Source organism: Micropterus salmoides, unplaced genomic scaffold (assembly GCF_014851395.1).
Source record: "Micropterus salmoides isolate LMB-PRFRI ecotype aquatic unplaced genomic scaffold, ASM1485139v1 Ms_hic_scaffold_2, whole genome shotgun sequence".
In the NCBI taxonomy this organism is placed as follows: Eukaryota; Metazoa; Chordata; class Actinopteri; order Centrarchiformes; family Centrarchidae; genus Micropterus; species Micropterus salmoides.
The window spans coordinates 29,784,763-29,808,758 of record NW_024041150.1 but is presented as its reverse complement, the minus strand read 5'-3'; the positions used below and the strand labels follow the sequence as shown (position 1 = coordinate 29,808,758).

The 23,996-nt window shown below is 37.8% G+C and overlaps 2 protein-coding genes across 2 annotated transcripts in view; one reads left to right on the top strand and one right to left on the bottom strand.

Moving 5' to 3' along the window:
- LOC119911918 overlaps window positions 1-23,996 on the bottom strand; it is a 334,810-nt gene that overhangs the window by 148,106 nt on the left and 162,708 nt on the right.
- On the top strand, window positions 5,807-22,048 carry LOC119911484 (obscurin-like). The gene is given in 19 exon segments (XM_038730390.1): window positions 5,807-5,861; window positions 10,171-10,302; window positions 10,398-10,465; window positions 10,846-10,878; window positions 12,557-12,826; window positions 13,309-13,584; window positions 13,729-14,007; window positions 14,101-14,406; window positions 15,298-15,573; window positions 16,958-17,041; window positions 17,044-17,070; window positions 17,073-17,198; window positions 17,630-17,740; window positions 17,878-17,893; window positions 17,984-18,081; window positions 18,256-18,306; window positions 18,708-18,761; window positions 21,783-21,844; window positions 21,930-22,048. Coding segments are annotated over 16 exon segments (2,079 nt in total). The 5' UTR covers window positions 5,807-5,861; window positions 10,171-10,302; window positions 10,398-10,428; the 3' UTR covers window positions 21,818-21,844; window positions 21,930-22,048.

Below are 23,996 nucleotides of genomic sequence, written 5' to 3'. Positions count from 1 at the left end.
TGTGTTTAATGTTTAATTTTAAACTTAAATAATATAGTGTCCCACTCTACCTGATTGCTGAGGGTGACAGATGATGTTTAAAGATAAACAATTTGATAATAAATAAATAGGCTTAATTTCACCATAGATGTCTTCACAACAACCTATTTAAACAAAATACATACAATTTTAATACATTCTAACTAATTTAGGTTTTTTAAAAGGCAATTCACCAAAAAGTGTCCCACTTCACCTGACTTCACCCTATTGACAGTGGAGGAAAGACAAGGCAGGCAAACAAGCGCCAAATCTGTCAAAATACGTTTTAATAAATGGCTTCTTTCGTTTTATTTAGGTTGTTTATGTCACTTACAGTCCGGAGCATTTCACTTCTTTAAAATATGTCCGTGGAGTTTCACCATTTTCTCTGCTCTGCTGCAGCCCGTGTGTAGCGGGAAGAGCAGCACCGGCCTCCGTGAAACATGTCCAGACTCCTTTAGCAATGAACTCCGAAGGATTATTTTGGTAGTTCTGCTGAACATTAACAGGCTCCATTCACACATGGGCTCTATCAAACATCACAACGGATTCAGATATAAATTAATTACAGCTCTTGCAGCAGTGACCTAACGTTAATGTTAATTGACTGTTGTGGTGCCTGGGAGAAAAGAGCTATACTGTAACTAACATTAGTTTATTCAAGCATCAGAGACAAACGAGCCTTATCACACTACACCACCATTATATTTTCCTGACATGACAATGGAATAGTATTAACAACAAAATTAACTTTGCATTTGTATTAGCTAACTGTAGCTATCATGTGCACAAACACAGTTGTCTGTGAAGTCAGTTGGCCTCTTTGTCCATCCTGCCACTAACCATAAATGTGAATGAAAAACATTTAACGTCATCCCCATTAAAATACAATTTTGAATGCTTACCCGGTCTAAAGACATTTCCTGGGCCACAGCTGTCTTTCCACCTTGTTCACTTTGGTGAGATACTGGTGAGCACGGAGCAAGCTGACGTCACGTGGTCACATGACATGAAGTATAATACTAAGTGTTGCTTTTACTTTTTTCTAGGAGGTTCCTTATTTGCTTTGAGGCAAACTGAACAAAACAGGTTTAAAGCAGAAATCATGATTTTCCCTTAGACCAATGTAAAAATGCACTTTAAATGAACGACCCAGTAGTTTCACTTTTTTCAGTAGTAGCTCTCTTGTGACACTAAAGGTTGTCAAAAGCCATGAAGTGGACTTGATGTTGGTTTTAAGTGACTATTTCTTCGGTTTCAATCTAAACTGTTGACAGATCTATGGATTATTGAGAGTAACTGAGACATTTGCTCTGAAAAGACTCTCTCTGTCACTCTCGTTTTGCTTTAAGATAAACAATGTAACACCATTTAAAAACATATATTTATAAACTTATTTCTCAATAGGTATCCCTTTTATTTATTTGTACCTGTGTGTGTTAGACCGTTCACCAACAGGAGTGATCTTATTAGGGGGAGACCTGAACAACATATTCTGCTTTTATGAAAGCTCAACTAAAAACAGGAAAATAAACCTGCAGGATGTATGGAGAACTTTACACCCCAATACAATAGTTGTTTCACACCACTGAAATAGTCAAATACAGTATTGATATATCAAATAGTCCTGGACAGGTTAACAACATGATAATATCATGCCACTGTTAAATCCACAAAACAAAATACATCGTCTCATAGGATGTGGAGAATGAATAGGAACAAAATGAACAATGAATTCAATTTATTAAAACAGAACTGATTTATTCATCTAAACCAATGCAGAGGTGCTGGACCCTCAGGACAGGCCAGGTTTGATTTGGGATGCATCAATCAATTAATCACTATTAATAGGTACATTCATCTCGTGAGTGACTGTGTGTGTGTGGATGGGGATACAAGATTAGCTGTGATAACAACAATGTGACTGTCTGGTACTGATGATGAGGAACTCAACCAGGGTCAAATTATGAAATTTAGATTTCTGAAGAAATTACACTATTGTAACGTATTTCATTTATTGTATTCAGACCCTTACTCACAATAAAAAAATAAATAGAAGAATCACATTAGTGTAATTCAGTCCAGCAGGTTACCGTGCAGTTAAAATGGGATCTTTTTCCTCATTGGCCACAAGGGGGTGTGAAACTACTGTAATAGACACCAACACAACACAAGTAGCCTACTGCTTTTTAAATACAAAGTGAAATAATTCAGATCTTTTTTTTTGTTTTAATATTGATGATTACGGCTCATGGAAATCAAAAATCTACATCTCATCAATATTACAATATTAGATTAAAGAACGTATAACACGAGCCGACCTGAGAAGAGCCTTTAATCTCTCAGTCCGGTTCAGTACACACAACCACAATCATGGGGAAGACTTCTGACTTGACAGTTGTCCAGAAGACATTTACTGAAGGCAGGGTCAGCCACAGAAGGTCACTGCTGAAAGGGCAGAGTGCTGGATCAAAGTATATTCATGGAAAGTTGACTGGATTTTAAAGTGTAGGAAAAGCTGGACAAGCAACAGGGATGACCGCAGCCTTGAAAGGATTGTCAAGGAAAGCTGAACTTGGGGAGCTTCATAAGGAGAGGACTGAGACTGGAGTCAGTGCATCAAGAGCCACCAGGCACAGACGGGTCCAGGAAATGAGCTACAAGTGTCACATTTCTAGTGTCAAGCCACTCCTGAACCAGAGACAACGTCAGAAGCGTCTAACCTGGGCTGAGTAAAAAAAGAACTGGACCTTTGCTCAGTGGTCCAAAGTCCTCTTTTCAGATGAAAGTAAGTTTTGCATTTATTTTGGAAATCCAGGTCCCAGAGTCTGGAGGACGAGTGGAAAGGCACATAGTTTAAGCTGCTTCAAGTCCAGTGTGAAGTTTCCACAGTCTGTGATGATTTGTGTTGCCATGACATCTGCTGGTGTTGGTCCTCTGTGTTTGATCAAGTCCAGAGTCAATGCAGCGTCTACCAGGAGACTTTAGAGCACTTCATGTTTCCATCTGCTCACAAGCTTTATGGAGATGCCGATTTCCTTTTCCAACAGGACTTGGCAGCTGCCCACAGGGCCAAAACCACTAGAACTGGTTTGCTGACCATGGTGTCACTGTGCTTGGTTGGACAGACAACTGGCCTGAACTGGACCCCTTAGAGAATCTATGGAGTATTGTCCAGTGGAAAGTGAGAGACACCAGACCAACAATACAGACGAGCTGAAGGCCACTATCACAGCTGCCTGGGCTTCAAAACGCCTCAGCAGTGCAACAGGCTGATGGCCTCCATGCCACGCCGCCTTGATGCAGTAATTCATGCAAAAGGAGCCCCCACTTTTTTACTTAAATTACGGGGAATAATTTACTTTTTCACGATATTCAACTTTTTTGAGATGCACCTGTGAGTCAGTCACCGAGCAGATAAAATGGAAGCTTTTTCCATAAATGACCACAATGGGCTGCCAAACTATTCTAGTTGATAACAACAAAACAAACTCATTGTGTACCAAAGCCTACCTGATAACTTTTTGAACCTTTTGAACCTTTCAACTAATTTTTTTCCCTGCTAAAATATTTTCCTGTTTTATTCGGTCCTGGTAGTGATGCAGTCCAACAAACACAAATGACACATCCTACTCACCATCCACACTAATGAGTGATTACAGTTTTTCTCATTTGCTAAAACCCATTTGCTGAACAAAGTTCACAGTTCCCTGAACTCATTTAGCTAATTGTGCAGTCTGTTGTCAATACCTTAAACCATTCGACATGGTAAAACACAATCTGCAGATCTCACGTAGACTTTTCAGCAGAACTCAAAACACATTCTGCACTCTAATGCACATGTCGTCCATATTGGTAAACACAAGTGGCAACAATCAAATACAAATAGAGAACACATGTCATTGATCAAACACAACCACTCAAAATTGATTTCACTTGTTTCAAATCATGTGACACAACCAATATAAGCCAGTTCAGAGAGCAAACAGGTTGTTGAAGGTGGGACGGAGAAATTGTCCAGCCCTGAACATTGTGCTTTCCATTTGTTTACAGCATTGACTGCTCAATAGATTTTGACTGGCTGCACAGAAATAAAGGACAAGTTTGTCAGATGCAGGGTAGATTACTGTAAAAATTGGAGGAGGAGGAAGAACAAAAAAAAATGCAAAGAGCAAAGCAGAGTATAATTTCTGATAAATTTTGAGCTACTTTGATGAGATTAAAAATGCACTTCTCCCTGAGAACTATGTTTTGTACTTGTTTTTGTTTTCTATTTTTTGGTGTATTTCTTACTGACTCATTTTGATCGCTTTGTTTATGATTTGAGAGCAGTGTTTGGTTTTGAGAACAGGTACAACTGTTTTGAGGCAAAAGTTTCATTTTGCACGAGGAGTCAGCGGTTTTGTAAATAGTGCTTGAAGCTGAGGTTTTGTGATGAATGTTTTCAGGAAATGGGGCAAGGTTTCAGAAATTGTGTTTTAGCAATTGAGAAAAACTGTAATGCGACCACACAACACTTTCACTCTCATAATATTTATAAGACCTTGACAAAGCCTACAAAATAAGAAACATGGCATTAATATAAAATAACTTTGTAAATACTGTTGTAGGCCAACAATCGGATTTATAGGGGGGAAATGCTTATAGCTGTTTTTATAACCTTCCTAAAGTGTGTTCATGAAACAAATATGATTTATTGTTCGTGAACGCACCACAGCTTCAGCTACTGCCCATACAGCCAATGGGACGGTGTGACAAGATCCGTGGAACCAGGCCCTTTTTTTCACTAGAGCCACTGCCCCCCAAAATGTCTGTGCACGTCTCTGGCAGGATCCGTGGAAATAGTCCCCAAAGCAGCATTTTTGTGCCGCTGCCAGCTTCAGGTGTGCTGGAAGCAGCATGAATGTTGACAGGCCTACGTGTCCTGCGTCTCTGACACGTTAAAATCCAAAAGGACTCACTAATGACTCACCCTGTTTTCCTGTGATTATGCTAACGTTACATTGTGAACAATGGCAGCTTTTCTCACATTTTTACAAACTCAACCTTCTGTCTTTGTTTGTTGTCTTCACAAGTTTCAGATTGAGCAATATTGACCACCCACTTCCTCATGTCACCATCAGTCTTTGTTGTATTCATAGTCACAGACATTGTGTTTAAATTGCTCTATAGAAAGGCTGGAGCCTTTGGGTATTTCACTGATTTATGTTGGCAGATGTGGAAATGATTCCAGACTAAGAATCGGGGCAGGAGAGAGGATCTTCAGGTCAATAAGTTTTATTGTAGAAGCTGCAGTTCACAGAATAAATATACATGCTGATACCTATGGGCTCTGAGTACTGAGGGTGAGTGTAGCGGGGTTCTCTTCCAAACTCTCAATAATAAGAGAAAACACAGGCGTAGTCGAAAAATAGTAACTATTTGAAAAAAGAATTTATAACTTACTCAATAATAAAGTTACACAAAAACCCAACATACAATTCACTAGTTACCTCCTCTGTAACCAGGCCAAGATTGCCCTCACAGGCCAAAGCGGCGACTTTTAAAGACAGTAGCCCCTCCCACTAGGCTTAACCATTATTTACACCATATAATGAATAGATTTTACTACCTTCAGAAAAGGATTTATATCTATTACACTTCGATATATTTCAACAATAATTATATCCAACATTTTCCTTCCCCTGGAACAGTTACTTACATCACAAAATATAAAACCATAATTTTGCAGTTCACATGCCCATGAAAGCGCGCGAGAACATGCTATTTAAAAGACGGAAATGTTACACTCCCGTTTTGCCAAACTGAATGGAAAACAGAGCAGCGATGCATCTCGACACAAAGTAAGTGTTTGATGTTTGTTTAAATGTATGCTTAAAGAAGAGTAGAACTACCAAGTGTGCACCCTTGATCGCGCTACTTAAACAGTAGAAGAAATATGCATAATAGCGAGGTTTATGACCGGCTTAATTGAGGCTGTAAGGGAGCGGGGAGGGAGTGAGTGTGTATGTGTGTGTGTGCGTGCGTCCCGCACTCAGTGACGGAGCCGCTCCGACAGTATGTGTGGTCTGCAAAGAAAATAATAACAAAATATGTGAATAAACATGCAATAACAAAGATTACATGCTGAATGAACACTATAGAAATTTATCCTCATAACTTCCACTGTTGTTGATTTGTGGGCAAAAACCTGCAGAAAGTGTCCAGGCTTTTCTCTCTCTCAGCATGCAGTGAGTGCAGACACTGACAGTCATGTTAAGGCTTTCTCACATATCATCTATTATTATCTATGCATTGCACGACTAAATTTCTATTCTTATTGTACATCCTGCAGTATAATGACTTCTCTTCTTTTCTGCGTAACCACATTAGCTTTGGTGTGAATGTGGTGATGACACTGTCTGATTCTTGATGTCATTGCAACACCTTTTACATGCGAAGAGAAACTGGCATGTTTCTGCTCAGACTCTAGTTGCAAAATAATTTTTATAGCACAATGAAAAAAACCCACTCCTGTTTATTTCAGTGTTGTGTTCATTTGACTTGATTTCCCCTGTGTGTATTTGATACCTGAAGTTACTGTAGCAACATGAGGTAAAATATCTCAAATTACATACATCTTTACTCAGCCCACAGGACACATAGTCTGAAAATTAAAAGTTGGAAAACATTAATTAAAGCTATTATAATCTTTAATACTACTTTTACATATTTTATTTCTAGTTTAATGTACCCCCCCCCAGGGACGTGCACAGGAATTTTGAAGGGCAGTTGCTCTGACCTGAAAAAAGGCACTAAACACAGTATCCAAAATGTATTAACAATATAAATGTCACCAAAATACATATGAGAAAAAGAGTTCCTTATATTATTGTTTATTGTTTTTTTAATCATTATTTTTTATTTTTTTTCCTTTTTTTTTTATTTGAAATAAATAATCTAGATTGAATTGACAGATGGGGAAAACTCGCTTCTAATAAAATATTAAATAATAAAACGCTTAGATTTCGGAAAAAAATACAATCCTTTTTTAACCTTTTGGCTTCCCGTACATTCAGTTGCGCTTCTAGCTCGTATTCACTTCTGTTGGTACGTATCACGTATGGTAACTGGGCAAAACTACGCATGATTTGTTGTAGTATGATTGCATAAAGGAAGGAAACAGGAATTCCGGTAGGGAACAGAATCGACTGACGTGCAGGCAGCGCTGCAGCAGTGCAGCCACTTAAACAGAGTTTGCCCTTCCCCTACTGACTTTCACTTTCGGTGCCCGAATGGAAGTGAATGAGGCTTTGCGATCGCGATTATTTTTTTATTTTATTTTTTTTCTCGGAAGGGCGAGTCGGAAGGGCAACTTGAGTCAGGAAAGGCAAACGGGCAGTTGCCCGGGCAACCAGAGCAACCCCCCTGTGCACGTCCCTGCCCCCCCCACAGTTTCTGTATTAATGAGGGAAATACAAAGTAGTCTGTAGGCTCACCAATTCCAAATAATAGCTGCATAATGACAAGACATCAAACTACTGTCATATTCTTAATTATAATAAAAATCTACTGCTTCATAACATCATAATATTCTGTTGACTAAATCTCAGATGGTTAGTGAAGTTTGCAGTGTTGCCACAGTATTTCACTGTCTCTGTACACACATCACACACAGCATCATGTAAAATCAGACGTTTAGCACCCCCATATCGCCAAAATGGCATGATCCTTGTTTTGCTGTGAAGCAAACTGAAGCAGACTGTGAGATTGACAGTCGAATCAGGCTCCGCCCATCGAAGCATCGGATCTTTGACTATTCAGGGTCAGACCTGGATAAAACACACATTCCAAATTACTGAGTTTAGATATCGATATTTTTATATGATTATCCATCCTAGAGCACTAGAGAACTAAAACTACTGAGATGTTTTAGTATTTTTTCATATTGGTATTTGTTACATTTAGTCAACTTTAGATAATTAATACAGACCTGAGTACAGATTAATGAACAGACAGACAGGCTTTTGTTTCTCATTTTGGATGCACACACATGCACAATTCAACTACAATTTATTAGTAGGGGAGAGCCGGGATGAATGAAACACAGCGATTTTCTCGGAGACCATACAAGTCTGATATGCCAAACTACCTCAGTACATACAGAACACAGTACTTAACAGAACCGGGAAAAATCAGGTGGATACGTCACACTGAGTTATACGAAAGAAGCTGTTTTCAATCAGGAAAGTAAATTCACTCAAGTGATCGTTTTTCATTTTTTGTGTTTATTGTTCCATGTGCCATGGTCATGATCACATGAAAGATTAGTTAGTACTTCCTGAAGTTTTAAATGTCAGAGTTTTACAGTTTAGAAGCCAGTGAAGTTTAAATTTCAGGGGTCACTGTCGGGACGATTGAAACCATTGAAACAGAATTGAAGCCATTCTACCTTATTTACATACGGCGGGAGGGGGGCAGAGCCCACCAGGCTGCTCACAGCCAAATAACAGGGTCTTCACCGTAGACCAGGAAAACATGCTGCAGATGTACATAAAAAGGGCAGCCGATATCTAATCCAAATGTGCATTAGCTGTTGAATATTCTAGCTAAGTTATATTTATACTCTTTTTTATTAAGAAAAAGGACATAATGAGTTTGCAATAACTGACAAAAATCAGCTGGAGAAGTGTCGGTGCAGGCCACTTTGTTTGTTTCCCATTTCCAGAGCCAGGGCTGAGTACAAACACTGAATTTATTTTAGTGCACAAACAGAACGGACAGCTAGCAGACCGCGAGGAGATGCTCACTGAAACTGAAAAAAAGACATGTATTAGATTAGAATTGCACACCCCTCCTTTAAATCACAAAGTTGATCTGCAGTATTGTAGATAAAAGTATCCCATCACCTCAGCAGAGACACATGTCCGTGTGGTTTTAGGTTTGGTCACAACTTCCCCCACAGAAAGTGACTGAGCTCGAGCAAAACAAAAATAGTCTCATGAACAGAAGTGAGCGTGAAGAGAGACAAAGCTCTGCCCTCTCTTCCATCTTCTGTTGCTCTAGTAGCAGCCGTTTTTTATACATAGCTATCTATTCAACTCAAATTAGCTTTATTGGCATGAATGTGTAACAACAATTTTGCCAAAGCATCATAAATGTAAATGATCCGTACTTGTATAGCGCCTTTCTAGTCCACTCAAAGCGCTTTTACACTGGCGGAATAGCCGCCCAAGAACACTTCGACACACAACCAGGGGGAGCAAGGGATTGAACCGCCGACCTTCCGATTAACGGCCAACCCGCTCTATCTCCTATGTGTGTTTGTGTGTGTTAAAAAAATAAAAATATCTTTCTCTAGTGGTGTTGGTTTAAAAACAAATTTGGAAGTTAATGACCTAAAATTATTTCAAATATGAAACAGTAGAAAGGAAGAACAATAAGAGGGAAAAAACCTAAAACTTCAAGACATACAGTAACGTAACATACTACATGTGCATACTAATGTAAGGATGTGAAAATTCCTCCTGTGCTCTGCGCCTGGGATCCCCTGCTGCCTCTCTCTTTAGTCCGCCCCATTATGTATATAACATGTCAGCACTTTAAAGTATCTTCATGATGAGATACCACCAGGTTTGTTTGTAATTGTTCAGGTTTTTACCAATTTGTCCCTGAGATGTCTTCATTCCCCTGATTTAATAGAGATAAATTTATTTTGTATGGATGGAGTCCAACAGCAAAGTGACTTTCTCTGAATAATCAAGAGAAATGGGAGGCACCTGAGCTAAATTTCAAGCGTCATAGTAAAAAGTCTAAATACTTCCGTGATATTTAAATTTTCATTTTTAATACATTTGCAAAAATGTCTTATGGGGTATTGAGTGTAGATTGATGATGGAAAGTGGAATTAAATGATTTTAACACAAGGCTGCAACATGAAATGTGAAAAAGTGAAGGAGTCTGAATACTTTCTGAAAGCACTGTGTACACACACAACACACACCTTCATCACAGTACAGGCTCTGTGAATGTAAGAACAGTGGCCATTTACTGCATAACATGCACAAATAAACACAATAAAACGTGATATGATTCAATTCAGTGGTCTTGTGTTTCATGGCTGTGAAATAATTACTTATTGTTTATGTCATTTTTTACTTTAACATTTTTTAGGGACCAGGAACAAACTTTTGCAGGCAGGAAGTGTAAACATTTCAATGTTTGCTGTGGTCAAAACCACTGAAGATGTCTGAGCTTTGTGTAAAAGGGAAGGAAGAACAGACAGGCTGTACTCAGGAGGAGAAGGTAAAGAAAAAATGTGCTCTCATATTTATATGAAATGTAACTTCTCTCTTCCTGCTGCATCATTATTAATGCAAAGTAGAAACATTTGTCAGCAGCAGAGCGACAGTGTCCGTGCTGGATGTGAAGATGGGGCACACTTTGCTCTGTGTGCTGGGGTTATTCTGTGAGTACATCACTGACTTTACAATGTTGAGACTTTCAGAGGCAAACTCATGTTTTATCAACATGGTAGTTTAGTAGACATGATCTTGGTTTCTGATTTGACTTGGTTCAGAGTGCAGGACTGTTAAATACACTACTGCACTAGTTCTTTTTGCACTAATGTTTTGCACGATGCATGTTCAGTTTATGGTCTGAGGTATTGTTATTGGTATATATTGTATAAAGCCTTTGAATTTAACTTACCTCTGTACCAACTAACAGAATATCATCACAGAAATGTGTGATCCTGTTGATTGATAATCAATAGTTGCCTCTGATGAAACTCCAGCTGGATTTAAATGCCTTTGCTTTTTGTCTGATGAAGTTTAATCTTTATTTCAGTGCTGAATACACTCCTCTACGGACACGCTGAAGGTGACCAACTGTCTTTGTCTGTTTTTTAAAAAGTATTTGCATAAGGTCGCCCTACATAGATGCCACACAGGACATAATTACTTCAGGGGTTCTTGTAGCTCCGGATTTATTTCTGACCACATGTACAGGTCAGTTTACAAAGTGGTATGCTACTGGGTCGTTCCCGAAAGCAGCTCAAATGCTGGATTTTGTAAAAGTCTCTAACACCCAAAATGTTAGAGAAGGAAGAGGCAAAATAAAAATAAAATGCAGAGAAATACAATAAAAAAAAACACAATACAAAATACGGCAGTGGGCTATGACTATCGACAGAAAGCATAAAATAAATCATGTTAACAACCATAAACCCACTTATATCAACATCAGTGTATAGTTCATATCAGTTTTCGGGTAACAAAATACAATATCAGGGTCTGACTGAATGCATGTTAGCATTACCATGAAATTTAGTACACAACGATTGGCGCCCAAAAAAAGTCAGCCACCACATGTACGACTGTGGAAATCCACTTACAATCTACTTCACACTTACTTTAAATTGAACAATGTTATTCTCAAACAAAACAACAAAGAACACATGTATTAACATTTACACAACTTTTAGAAATATATTAAACCAAAGGGGGAAAATCACCTATGACTAGATTTACCACCTGGTTACACTTATATTTCACTTCAGAGAGAAAGTGATGACTTTAGAGTCTTATGTTGAATTTCAAAATACACACACTTATAAACAATATATACACTACTGTTCAAAAGTTTGGGGTCACTTAGAAATGTCTTTATTTTTGAAAGAAAAGCACTGTTTTCTTAAATGAAGATAAGTTAATCAGAAATACAGTCTAGACATTGTTAATGTGGTAAATGACTGTTCAAGATGGGAACGGCTGATTTTTAATGGAATATCTTCAGAGGCCCGTTTCTAGCAACCATCACTCCTGTTTTCTAATGGTACATTGTGTTAGCTAATCGTGTTAAAAAGCTAATTGAAGATGACAAAACCCTTGTGCAATTATGTTAGCCAGCTGAAAGCTGATGTGCTGATTAGAGAAGCTATAAAACTGGCCTTCCTTTGTTGATCTGGAGCATCAGCATTTGTTGGTTCAATTATACTCTCAAAATGGCCAGAAACAAAGAACTTTATTCTGAAACTCATCAGTCTATTCTTGTTCTGAGAAATGAAGGCTATTCCATGTGAGAAACTGTCAAAGAACTGAAGATCTCGAACAATATTGTGCAAAGAAAAATACATATCTCAGACCAGCCAATAAAAAGAAAAGATTAGGGCGTAATCTTTCCTACATCAGATAGCTCTGGTATTGACTGAGGGACACTCACACGTCACTGTGAAGTGAAATAAGTCAGTGGAAACAGGAGGATTTCTTAAAACATCAATCTGAATTCAGAGAAAATTCAGTGAAAATGTCAGACATTGTTCAAAAATTTGTGTACTCTTAATAATTTATTTATTTTATCATTTAATCTTTCATTTCTGCCACATATTGAATATTACATTATGTTCACCAGAAGCTCACTTTTATTTTGAAATCTGCTGTAACACGATGTTACCGCAATGTTGACATACTGATATTAATGCGTCTTGATGTAGATTTACCATTTGTATCTTTTCCTCTTTTATTTTTGTATCCTAACTGGGTATTTTTTGTGTTAACAGTTCACAACAGGGCCGTTGTGACTCTCCAACCCAACTGGACTCAGATCTTCAGTGGTGAGAAGTTCACTGTCAGATGTGAGATCCAGGGAGGAGGAGACACTAAATGGACGTATGAATGGACACCAGCCAAATTAAACAGACCTCCAACAGACAATGAATACAGGATCATCAGAGCTACTGAGTCCCACAGTGGAGACTACAGCTGTAAGGGTAGAAGAGACTCATATTCCTCAACAGAGTGGAGTGATGTCATCACACTGACGGTATCATGTAAGTTGGACCGTCTGTCATCTGTAATGAAAATGTAAAATCTAAATAACGCAACAGAAAACTCTTATTTCTCCAACAATTATGTCGCTCTCTTCAGGTCACACAGTAACAAAAACACTATCATAAATTAAAGGCGGCATCATTACTTCTTCCTAATTCTTACCATTTCAAGTTTTAACTTAATCTATTTTCTCCTTTCCTCTTGCTCATGTTGACTGTGAATGAAATGTAATCAAAATTCAATAAAGTAGTAGTTTCTAGTGGTAATGAAATTCCAAAGTATGATGTTTGTTTTGATTGCTGTGTCAAAATATTTCATCTTGCAAATTTGGTGAATTGTTCTCCTGGATAGTTTCAGTAGAGATAAACACAGGAAAAGAGAGAGAGGTTAAAAACTGGACTAAACCTGAATGTATTTCTTGCCTGTGGGGCTGCACAGACAGTAATTTCCTTGTTTTATGTCTTTGTTCTAAATCAAACAGCTCAGAGACCAAAGGCTGAACTGAGAGCTGACAGGAGAGACTTTCCAGCAGGGGGCAGTGTGACCCTGAGCTGCTCTGTGAACCCGTCATCTGGTTGGAAATACTTCTGGTACAGAGGAGAGAAAACCTCTGAACCTCTGAACACACAAGATGCTGTCTTCATCTCAGATGGACAAATCAGTGTCTCACAGGGAGGACTCTACTGGTGCAGAGGAGGAAGAGGAGACCCAGTTTACTACACAGAGGACAGTGATCCAGTCAGCATCGATAAAATTAGTGAGTTTGACATTTGATTTGTTTTTGAAACATAATTTAAAAACAGTTTGGAATCCATAATTATTAATTGATAAATAGATTTTGCTGTAGATTTACCATTTTGTCATTTTTGTATCCTCACTATGAATTCATGATCATGAACAGTCACAAACAGGGCTGTTGTGACTCTGCAACCAAACTGGTCTGAAATATACTCAGGAGAGACGATCAGTCTGAGATGTGAGATCAAGGACGGAGGAGACACTGAGTGGGAGTACGAGTGGGAAACAACCAGCTCATACAAACCTTTAAACGACAGTGAATACAGGATTAGATATGCTTACTCATCCCACAGTGGAGACTACAGGTGTAAGGGCAGAATGAAAAGTGCACAGCAGTCTTCAACAGACTGGAGTGATCCTGTCAAATTAACAGTATCAGACAGTGAGTCACATCACATTTCTCTCAAAGTGAATATTATTCAGTTCATTTAAAGGTTGTTACATGTTTTTATTTGTAAAAATCCCTCTCCAACAGATAGACCCCAGTCTGTCCTCACTGTGTCTCCATCCTGGCTGAGTCCTGGAGCCTCAGTAACTCTGAGCTGCAGAGTTAAAGATCCATCTGCAGGATGGAGGTTCTTCTGGTTTAAGGCTGTTCCCAAACTATCAGGCAACTACTCCTACGACCAAGAGCTGCTACCTGGCAGCAGCAACGGGACTGAACAGGATTCCTACATCGTTCATGGACAGACACACACAGCAGGATATAAGTGCAGAGCTGGAAGAGGAGATCCAGTGTATTACACTTCTTACAGTGAACCAAAGTTTGTCTGGTCTGCAGGTCAGTTTGTTTCTGTCTGTGCTTCTCTCAAGATGTTTTGTCTTCACCTCGGTTCATCCACTTTCTGTCTGTGACCAACATACAGTATCTTTAAAACTAACACTTATACTGACAAATAATTGGCTGTGTACATTCATGCTCCCCCAACAGAAGAAATGTATTGATTGTGGTGACCTTGTGATCTTTCCTCTCTCACCAGCATCAAGACAAACTTTCTGCTTTCCACCTTACTGGGTCATTTTACATACTGGACTGGGAGGATTTCCTTGTTTCCTTCCGTCTTTACACAGTTTTCCTTTTTTTAATTCATCTGATAGCATAAAAACACCAAAAAGAGACATTTTGCTGAAACTTTATTGCAATGAGTACTTTTACTTTGGATACTGAAGCTCATCTTACTACTTATATTTACTGACACAACAGGCAGGACGTGTAGTTAGAAGACACCTGGTTAGCGGTCAGGTAGGTGTGAGACAGACAGAGGAGTGAAAATCAGGAAAGGACAAACCAAAGAAATCAGCAGGTTAATGGACAAGTTGAACAAACAGAGACGACTTTGACAAATAAGAGGAAAACACTGACTGTGTATAGAGAGACAATGCAGCACGTTTCAGTTTGAAATACTCACCTCTGTATCTTTGAAAGATGGCAGGTGAAAGTAGGTAGTTTCCCACTTTACAGACAACAGCAGCTGTAGTCACTTTGTTGTTTATCATTTAAAATAAACTCAGATTGTAGCAAGTTTTCAAGTAGAAACCAGTTTCACCAAAACACTGCACCTTGTTTTAATGTTTGTACTAATACTCAGCAATAAAGGAATATTTGCGTTTTAGCATTTTAAATCTTAAGATCTCTGTTTGCTTTGACCCATTATTACATGTTGTTTTTCAGATTTTCATTCATCAGCGTCTCTCACAGTGAGTCCTGACAGAGTGCAACACTTCACCTCTGACTGTGTCTCACTGAGCTGTGAGGGAAACTCTACTGAGTGGAGAGTGAGGAGGTTTACTGAGGACGACTACCCGTCATACTCATCACACTGCTCTTACTGGGGCACAATGACTGGATCCACATGCAGCATAAACAGTTACCAGCAGAGTGATGCAGTGTACTGGTGTGAGTCTGGATCAGGAGAGTTCAGCAACGCAGTCAACATCACTAAACAGAGTATGGTTTCATTATGTTTTCTGTCTTGTATAAATTATTTTAAACATCATATTATGTGTTTTAACATACTGAATATTAGATGTTGTGTACATTTACACTGAGGAGGATGATGTACTGACAATCTGACAAGAGTTTGGCCCATTACTGCTTCATGGTATCTGAGAAATTAACCATGAACCAAAACCTTTTATCTATTTACTGTAGATTTAACATATTTTATAATACTTGAATTTTAATGTGAGTTTTTAATCATTAGTAAATAACATCAACATTTAACATTTGTACATAAAAAAGTTAAAATAAGAAAATCTCCCCTCTTTTGTTACATTTTGTTGTCTTTAATCATTCACTTAAAATGCTCAAGATTTAGATCATTGATTTGTTTTTCCTAAAGATTATTACACAACAAATATTATGAAATCAGGTAGAAAATCTGACGTCCTCTGCACTGCAGTATAATTCAGTCATGTGCTGATCAAACAGGTAATGCCAAATAATTTAATTAAAGAAACTGACTGCACACCAGAAACTTCTGCTCTGGACCAACTTCAAACATCTTTGGTTTTTATTTAAAAAACTGCAAACAATATTTCCTGACCATGTCAATATTTCACAGAGATTTTTAGTGTGTTTTGCCCTTAAAACTAAAGATTTTAACCTTCTCACTGGTATTATTGTGTCAGTTTCATCCACTTTCTGTTTCATATGTACCCATTAACAAAGCCATAGACTTGACTTATCATCAACTGCAGTCAAACCACAAGTGTTTCCCTGAGGTTTAAACCATTTTGTAAACCACTCCCTAAAATCTATACTGGCCACCAAATCTAATTGTTTTCAGTAACATAGTAAGTATTTAATAAAACAGTGATTTTAAACATGTACAAATGTCAGTCAGTTTTTATCTCATTCTGTTTCCAAAGAGAGTCACAGTCACATGTCTCTCCTGCTGAGGCTGAAACACATTTCATCACCTTACTGTGACGATGACTGGATGTAGCTATACAGAAGATTTGTGTGGGTTTATGTTTGATCTGTCCTTACCGTAAAACTTTAATGAATAGCCGAGTCCCAAATAGCCGCCAACCCCGTTTACTGGTGTGGGTAAACATTTTGACAAATAAAAGCAGGTCTCGATTAGACGCCTGGTCTGTTTTTACAGAAGTTCTTTGGATGTATAAAACCACTTAAAGCTCGTGGGGGTCGCCCTCTTAAGCTGCTTCTAGGCTGCATAGATTGTGAATACAATACGTGCTGCACATCGTTGGATCAGTTAGATTCTCCAAAATTTAATCTGTGATCTCTTCTCATCGTCCTCCATCCAGTTATTCTGAAGTTCTGCAGCAGCTGATCTCTGACTGAAACCTCATATTCTGTTTTACAGATGAACATATTATCCTGGTGAGCCCTGTCCGTCCTGTGACTGAGGGAGATCCTGTTAGTCTCAGCTGCAAGTTCAGGACAGAAAATTAGTTTCAGATGTGTTTTTCTATCGAAATACAAACTGATTCAAAATGATAGCAGAAGGGAGCTGAACATCTCTGCAGTGTTGAAGTCAGATGAGGGTTTCTACAAGTGTCAACACTCAGGAGAAGAGTCAGCACAGAGCTGGATGTCAGTTAAAGGTGAGTAGGATTAAAACAACTGCTGCATCTTCTTCTGTGTAAACTGTGTTTCTGTCTGAGAAAGAAACATGGTCAAATACTGACCTGAATCTGAAGTAGCATCAGTTTCAGCTGATTTCACCTGTTGGAGCTGGAGAAAGTCTGCATCAGTGGTTGTGACAGTCATGTTTATTGTGAATGGATAATTTCACACTGTACTCTGTTATATAGTGTACTATAAGTACTCATGTGTGTCAAAACATTACATGACATTGAGACTGGGATTTATGTTGTTTATCTACGTGCATATGTGTTTATACCTCTGCATTTGTGCTTGAATGTGTTGTAGTTGTGACATGACTAAAATTTTTAATAAAGCACATTTTGTTAATGAAAAGCGCTTTAAGCTATAAGTTAACAGTTATTTATTATTTATTTGTTTATTATATCAGTGTCCAGACCTGAAAGCTCTTCAGTTCCTGTACCGTTGATTGTTGGGCTGGTTTGTGGAATCGTACTTATTCTTCTTCTGCTCCTTTTGTATCGCTACAGACCGTCCAAAGGTGAGACCTTTTCTTCTTTTATTAGATATTATGTGATTTTAATTATTCAAACACACGTGTTCTGATCTCATCACATAGAATAGCAGAATAACAACTTACAAAACAAAACCATGTAACAACAAATGTCTTTTTCACAGATTCCTGCTCCATCAGGTTGGTACAACACTCCCTTCTCTAATTTTGAACACAACAGCAACATTTCTTGTTCCTTTTTATATGTATTGTGTTTGATTCATGTTGTAGGCCAATCCAGTCTGAGAGCACTAATCGAGGCCCTGACACAGTTTATGTGGTCGACCAGAATGAGGCTCAACGTGACGAATACTCCACCCTTCTCCATGGTCAGCATTTAAACCTTTGATTATTTTATACATTTATTTATTTTACACATACACATGTAGGCTGCACATATATACATTTCAGGAGCCATTTAAAGCTAATCAGAATATGTTTAATAATTGTCATGCAATTAAATTGATTAATCTACTCTGGGCTTTATTTTCACTGCTCTGCAGGTGATGTTTGTCTCTATGAAACAATCAAAGGCTCCAAAGAAAATGAAAATGGTACAGTATACACCTTGTTATTCATCCTCTGAAAGTGAAGTTCATATGTTTGTGTATAATATATAATACTGTATAAACACACACAGCAGACAGGCTGCCAGCTGCTTTCACACCTGTAGTTTGCAGGAATTTGGGGTCTTATCAGATGGTGCGGGCCGGAGCGAAGCACGTCACCTTCATAAAGGGGTTCCTCACCAGCTGGACCTGTACTATTGTTTTGTTCATCCTCTGCGAGTCCTGCAGGACTGTTTCTTGACCCAGGGGTTTTGTTAACAGGAAGGTTATGGAAAGTTTACTCAGTTATGTGCAGAGGGAATGAAATTCTGGTCACCACGCCACAATTAGTATCATGCAATTAAATTGATGAATCTCTGCATGGTTTGATTTTCACTGCTCTGCAGGTGATGATGCTCGTCTCTATGAAACAATCAAAGGATCCAAAGACACTAAAAATGGTACAGTACACCTTTTTATTCATCCTCTCAAATGTAAATTGAACATTTTAAATATGAGCTTATGTTTTTCTTAAAGTAAGCACATTTGGTTGCCAGAGCACTTGATAATGTTTATTAAAATTAATCAGGATGTCCAAGAAGTCTTAAAAACAAGAATCTTTTATTTAAAATAAGATTAATGGTATTCTTTTTTCTGGATAACATAATTTTACACAGGTATTACCTGTACAGAGTCTTTTCCAACCAGGTTTTGAACCTACAATCCGACAATCTTGAAGCTGGGAGAAAAATGTGCCAACTATTGAGCCACGGATTGCCATGAAAGTTTGTAAAGACATTCATGTTCCACAGAGGATGGAGCTCAATGACTTTGATGACTTTTTTCAAATACTTTAGTTTATTACCAGAAATAACACCAAAAACGTTTATAACATTCTTAACAAATGTGCTGCCAACAGCATTCAGCCCAAAGCACAGCAGCTTCACAGGTCTGCTTTCATGGACTCTTAGTCTCGTTTATTAACAACAGACCCTTGATGGCACATGTGATTACTAATGATGGAGTTACTTCAAAGTTAGTAAGTTTGCATTAAGTGTCTACATGTGTTTGTCTGTCTCTTCCACATGTGCAATCATTAATGTAAATGTATTCTGCTTTATGTTATTTCTATCCTTAGAGAAGAGTGTTAGGTCTGATGATTATTCGACTATAGATTTGTTTGTTTTTTTGTTGTTGTTCAACGGGACGTAAACCATCTGATTTAATGGGGGGTGGGTGCTCTTTTATGTGAGAGATGATATTAAATGTGAACGTGTGATTTACAATGCAGAATATGTTGGGTTATAAATAATTTTGTCCCAACAAATGGTTTTAACATTATTGGTGTGTATAGGCCCCCTTCTGCAGATGCAACGTTCTATGATCAACTCATGGGAGTTTTGAAAGAGTGTGAACAAATACTTACTATTGATGGGTGATTGTAATGTGAATTGGGAAGAAAAATGTAAAAGGAGGAAACTGAAGATGATCAGAGAAATTTCACCTTGAACAATTAATTAAAGATCCAACTAGAATTGCAAAATCTTCCAGTACACAAATTGATCTGATATTTACCAGAACGAATAACTAAAAGCTAAAATTTAATAACTGGGATGTCTGATTATAACTTAACCCTATGTGCCAGAAAGTTGACCAAAACAATCCGCAAAGTGTGCACGGTCAGAAAGTTGACCCTGTTTCACTGAGAATGTTTGAGGATAACAGGAAGGAGCATTAAGAGGCCAGATTTTTTTGATAAGGGAAAAGCTGTGTTTTTACCTAATAAGGATTTAGTTACTGCGCAATTTCTAAGACGTGGCATGTTCAGGGGTTATAAAAATCAAATGTAGGGAGAGGCAGTTAGTTCCCTCTTGGAGCGAGAGATGGGGGGAGCTGTCGAATCATCCACTGACAGGTGAAAATGCCCTTTAAATAAGACTAAATTCTTTAATAGATATGTCTCAAAAGATAATACCTTTTGAAGAATATTTAATATCTTAAGTCATTTTTAATCTGGAACAGAAGTGTTTTGCCCGAGCATTTTGTTATTTGATCCCTTTGTAAATATTTCACCTTTTCTTATTCTGTAAACAAATTGTTTTATAATTTTATATCAGTCTAATCGATTGATTATTACTTTCTCTGAGGAAAACAAAAAAGTCACCACAGTGGCTTCATCAATCGGGTCTTAGTCTGAATGTAAATAAGACAAAAGGTATGTTTTTTTCTAACTCCTTGGCACAACCTACTCTCACTGACATTTTAGTTAATGGTGAAAGGATTGACATAGTGACTGATTTGAAATATCTTGGTGTGACCTTGGATCCAAATTTGAATTTTAAGAAACATGTCTAAAATATGGTTAAACCATTAAGTACAATGTAGTTAAATGTAGACATATTAGAAACTGTCTATTTTTGGTGCAGCTAGAATATTTATGCATGACATGATCCTTTCACACACGTCTTACTGCATTACATGTTGGGAGCAGGCTGGTGAAACAAATGTTAAACCTCTGGGGTCTTTGTATAAACAAACTCTCAAAAATCACTATCATCACTGCAGAATACTTCAGAAATATAATTTGTTTAGTTTTGATAATTTTATGTTATTTTCTAATTTGTGCTTAGTATATAAAACTGTAAATGCTTTGCTCCTCCTCCATTTTGTGATTTTGTGTTTACTCGCTCAGTAAAATCAATTAAGTCTTTCAGGATCTTCTACTCGAGACTGTGTCATACTATTCATCGTACGCATTTGGCCAGTCTGCTTTTTCTGTAAAAGCCACAAACCAGTGGAACACCCTGCCTGACGATGTAAGGAGCAGCAACTCCATCAATATGTTTAAAGCAAAGTTGAAATGGCAGTTAAAAGCTACTCGGCTTTGCGATCACTAAACCAGATATTTTATCTGAAATTTTTGTACTGCTTTTATTTTAATTGACTGGTAAATGTTTGTTATGTTTCATTGAGAGTAGTTCACATTGTACATCTTGTGTCTTTTTCTGTGTAACCTTGTCTGTTTATGTAACTTTGTTTGCTGTTGATTTGTGCTGGGGCTGAGCGATGTGGCTCGAGGTCGTGTTGAATTAGCTTGAAGCTGTAATCTGGTACAGTGCATCAAATGGTAACGTTTGTTTTACTGTACGCTGTCCCTTTTAAACAAAATTTAAAAAAGGTTTTTGTCAATGAAATTTAATAGGTTGAAAATAATTAACTCATGAACAAAAACATTTAAATAAGATGTTTTTGTCTTGAAACTGTGTCAGAGCATACTGGAGGTGCTGTAACACACATGTTCCCTTGACTTTAGCTAAATATAACTCTGAATAACAAACACTTAATAATTAAGACAAGGCAAGTGATATTTACTTGAATGAAGTCAAACAGCCTTGTACAGTCAGCACTAGATAATCTAATCCATACTCAAAACAAGTGAGATGGGATTAGATTTCTGTAACTAAAGAATATGTATATTTCAGATGCAGATGAATCCCAGGATGAAGATGTTCTTTGACTGAACTTAAAAACACTGGGAAGAAAGGTGAGTACTCCAGACACATACAATAAATAGAAATAGTTTAGAGTTTGACCTGAAGTGCCAATTGATTTATTGGTTATTTTAACAGGGAACAACATGAACCAGAGGAGAGCTCTGTTTACTCTGAGGTGAAGATAGGAACCCCGAGTACAGTCAGTTACAACAGGCATGCTCAGAGTTTGGATTAACATGTGTCAGATCACCACACAGTTTAATTTTGTCTGTTTCATATTCACACAGAGAAATAGGCGTATCATTCCTTTTCCCTAAAGGAACATTTGTCAAAAAAGTACCCTGTACATAACTTTACCTTTAACAAGCTTAAAGTACAGGGAAATGATGTGTCAGTGATCCCCCGCCCCCAGGACATGAAAGGTGGGTGATGGCACAACCACCAATGTGTCCCTGGATAAAAGTATCAACTAAATGAATAATTGTAAAGGAACATTTTTGTCACTAGAGGTGCAGAAAAGTTCTTTTAGAGGTTCAGACAAGAAGGTACAAAACTGTACCAACTTCAAAGGTACAGTCCTGGTAAGCTGCTAGGGTACAGCTGGAGCGACCAAGCATTTGTACCTTTTTAGGTCCATTCCTGTACCTCAATTTCTCTGTGTGTATGTGAATGAATGTTATTGTATGTGTGTCTCATTTGTTTCAATTACATTTGCATGTAATAAACTGAATAGTTTTTTTCACATTACATGCACACGTTTTCCTCTGTCTCTTTAAAAATGTATTGATATGCATCATGTTTTTATTATAATTTTAAAATCTTTTTGGTTATTTTATGTAGCTATCAATAAAAGTTTTTTTCCAAGTAAACTGTCGGTTGTGTTTTTAATTGGGGGGGAGAAAAACCGGTCAGCGTTGATAATGTGGGGGGCCGCCACACTGAAATAATACATTACATTTACTGTAGAGATCATCCAGCTTGATCACTGCGCCTTTATTAAGGCGAGGGTGTCAGCATCAATGACTGAAGTAAAATCCATTAATGATATTGCTGAGGCTGGAAATAATGTGAACCTACACGCTGCAACATTATCCTCACTTTGATCACGTTACAAGACTAGTATGCTACAGCTGGCATGGGTCTCAGTTATTGTTGACAGTTCAAGACATACGTAATTAGAGAGTTACAGCATAAGAGAGAAAACGCTTAATAGCCAATGGTAATTGACATGTTGATCAACATCCTTTATCCTCATGGTCTTTATTATTGTAACACTTTGTAACATATTTCAACAATCCGAAACATAAAACGGCGTTGAAACAGTATCAGATTACAGAAAAGCCAAAAGAAAACAAACCAAAAGAAAGAAGGAAATTGTGAGAGTCTATTCAGGCATCATAACGTGCGTCTGTATTACAAGGATCTTGCTAAATGCAGTCCATGGATTTTATCTTTGAGTTTGTGAACGTGCGTCGCTTTAAATGTTGCCGCTGCAAGGAATTGTGGGACGCCATTTTCTCCTTTCCTTTGGTAAAGGATGGTCCGGTGTACCCTATGCTAAAGGAGATATGAAAGAAAGCATTGAGGCTCCTTTCCTTAGCTTTTAGAGAATTCAACCAGCTCTTATCATGGCTGCCACTGAAATACTTCCGGCTCACTTCACTCATTTAGGAACCTTCGTAAGCAAAAAAGACTTTTCGGACGCAGCCCAAAGGTTGGCAACAGCCATGAAGTGGACCTGATGTTGGTTTTAAGGGACTATTTCTTCTGTAAAAATGTGTTTCAATCTAAACTGTTGACTGATCTTATTGAGAGTAACTGAGACATTTGCTCTGAAAAGACACGTTAGTGTTGGATTTTCCTTATTTGCTTGGCGAGGGACAAGGTTGTGATGTGGATGAAGTCTCTTACTGTATTGAACATTTGAGTGTAATTTGCTTTTTATAGTTTTCTTTGTTCTTTGGGCTTACTGTATTTGAATATACAGATATTCAATACTGTATTACTTGCAGCACTTACAGTGTACTATATATTTACTGTACTAAGTTGTGATTACTATCATTTTTAAATTGGAAAATGTGTTTCCTCTATACGCAAAAAAAAACATTTTCTGTAACTACATGCCCTGGACGCTGTGTTCTCAGTTTTTTGATGTAGTGTCTAAAGAATGCTCTGTAGTGTTTTATCTATTGACTGGCTGTG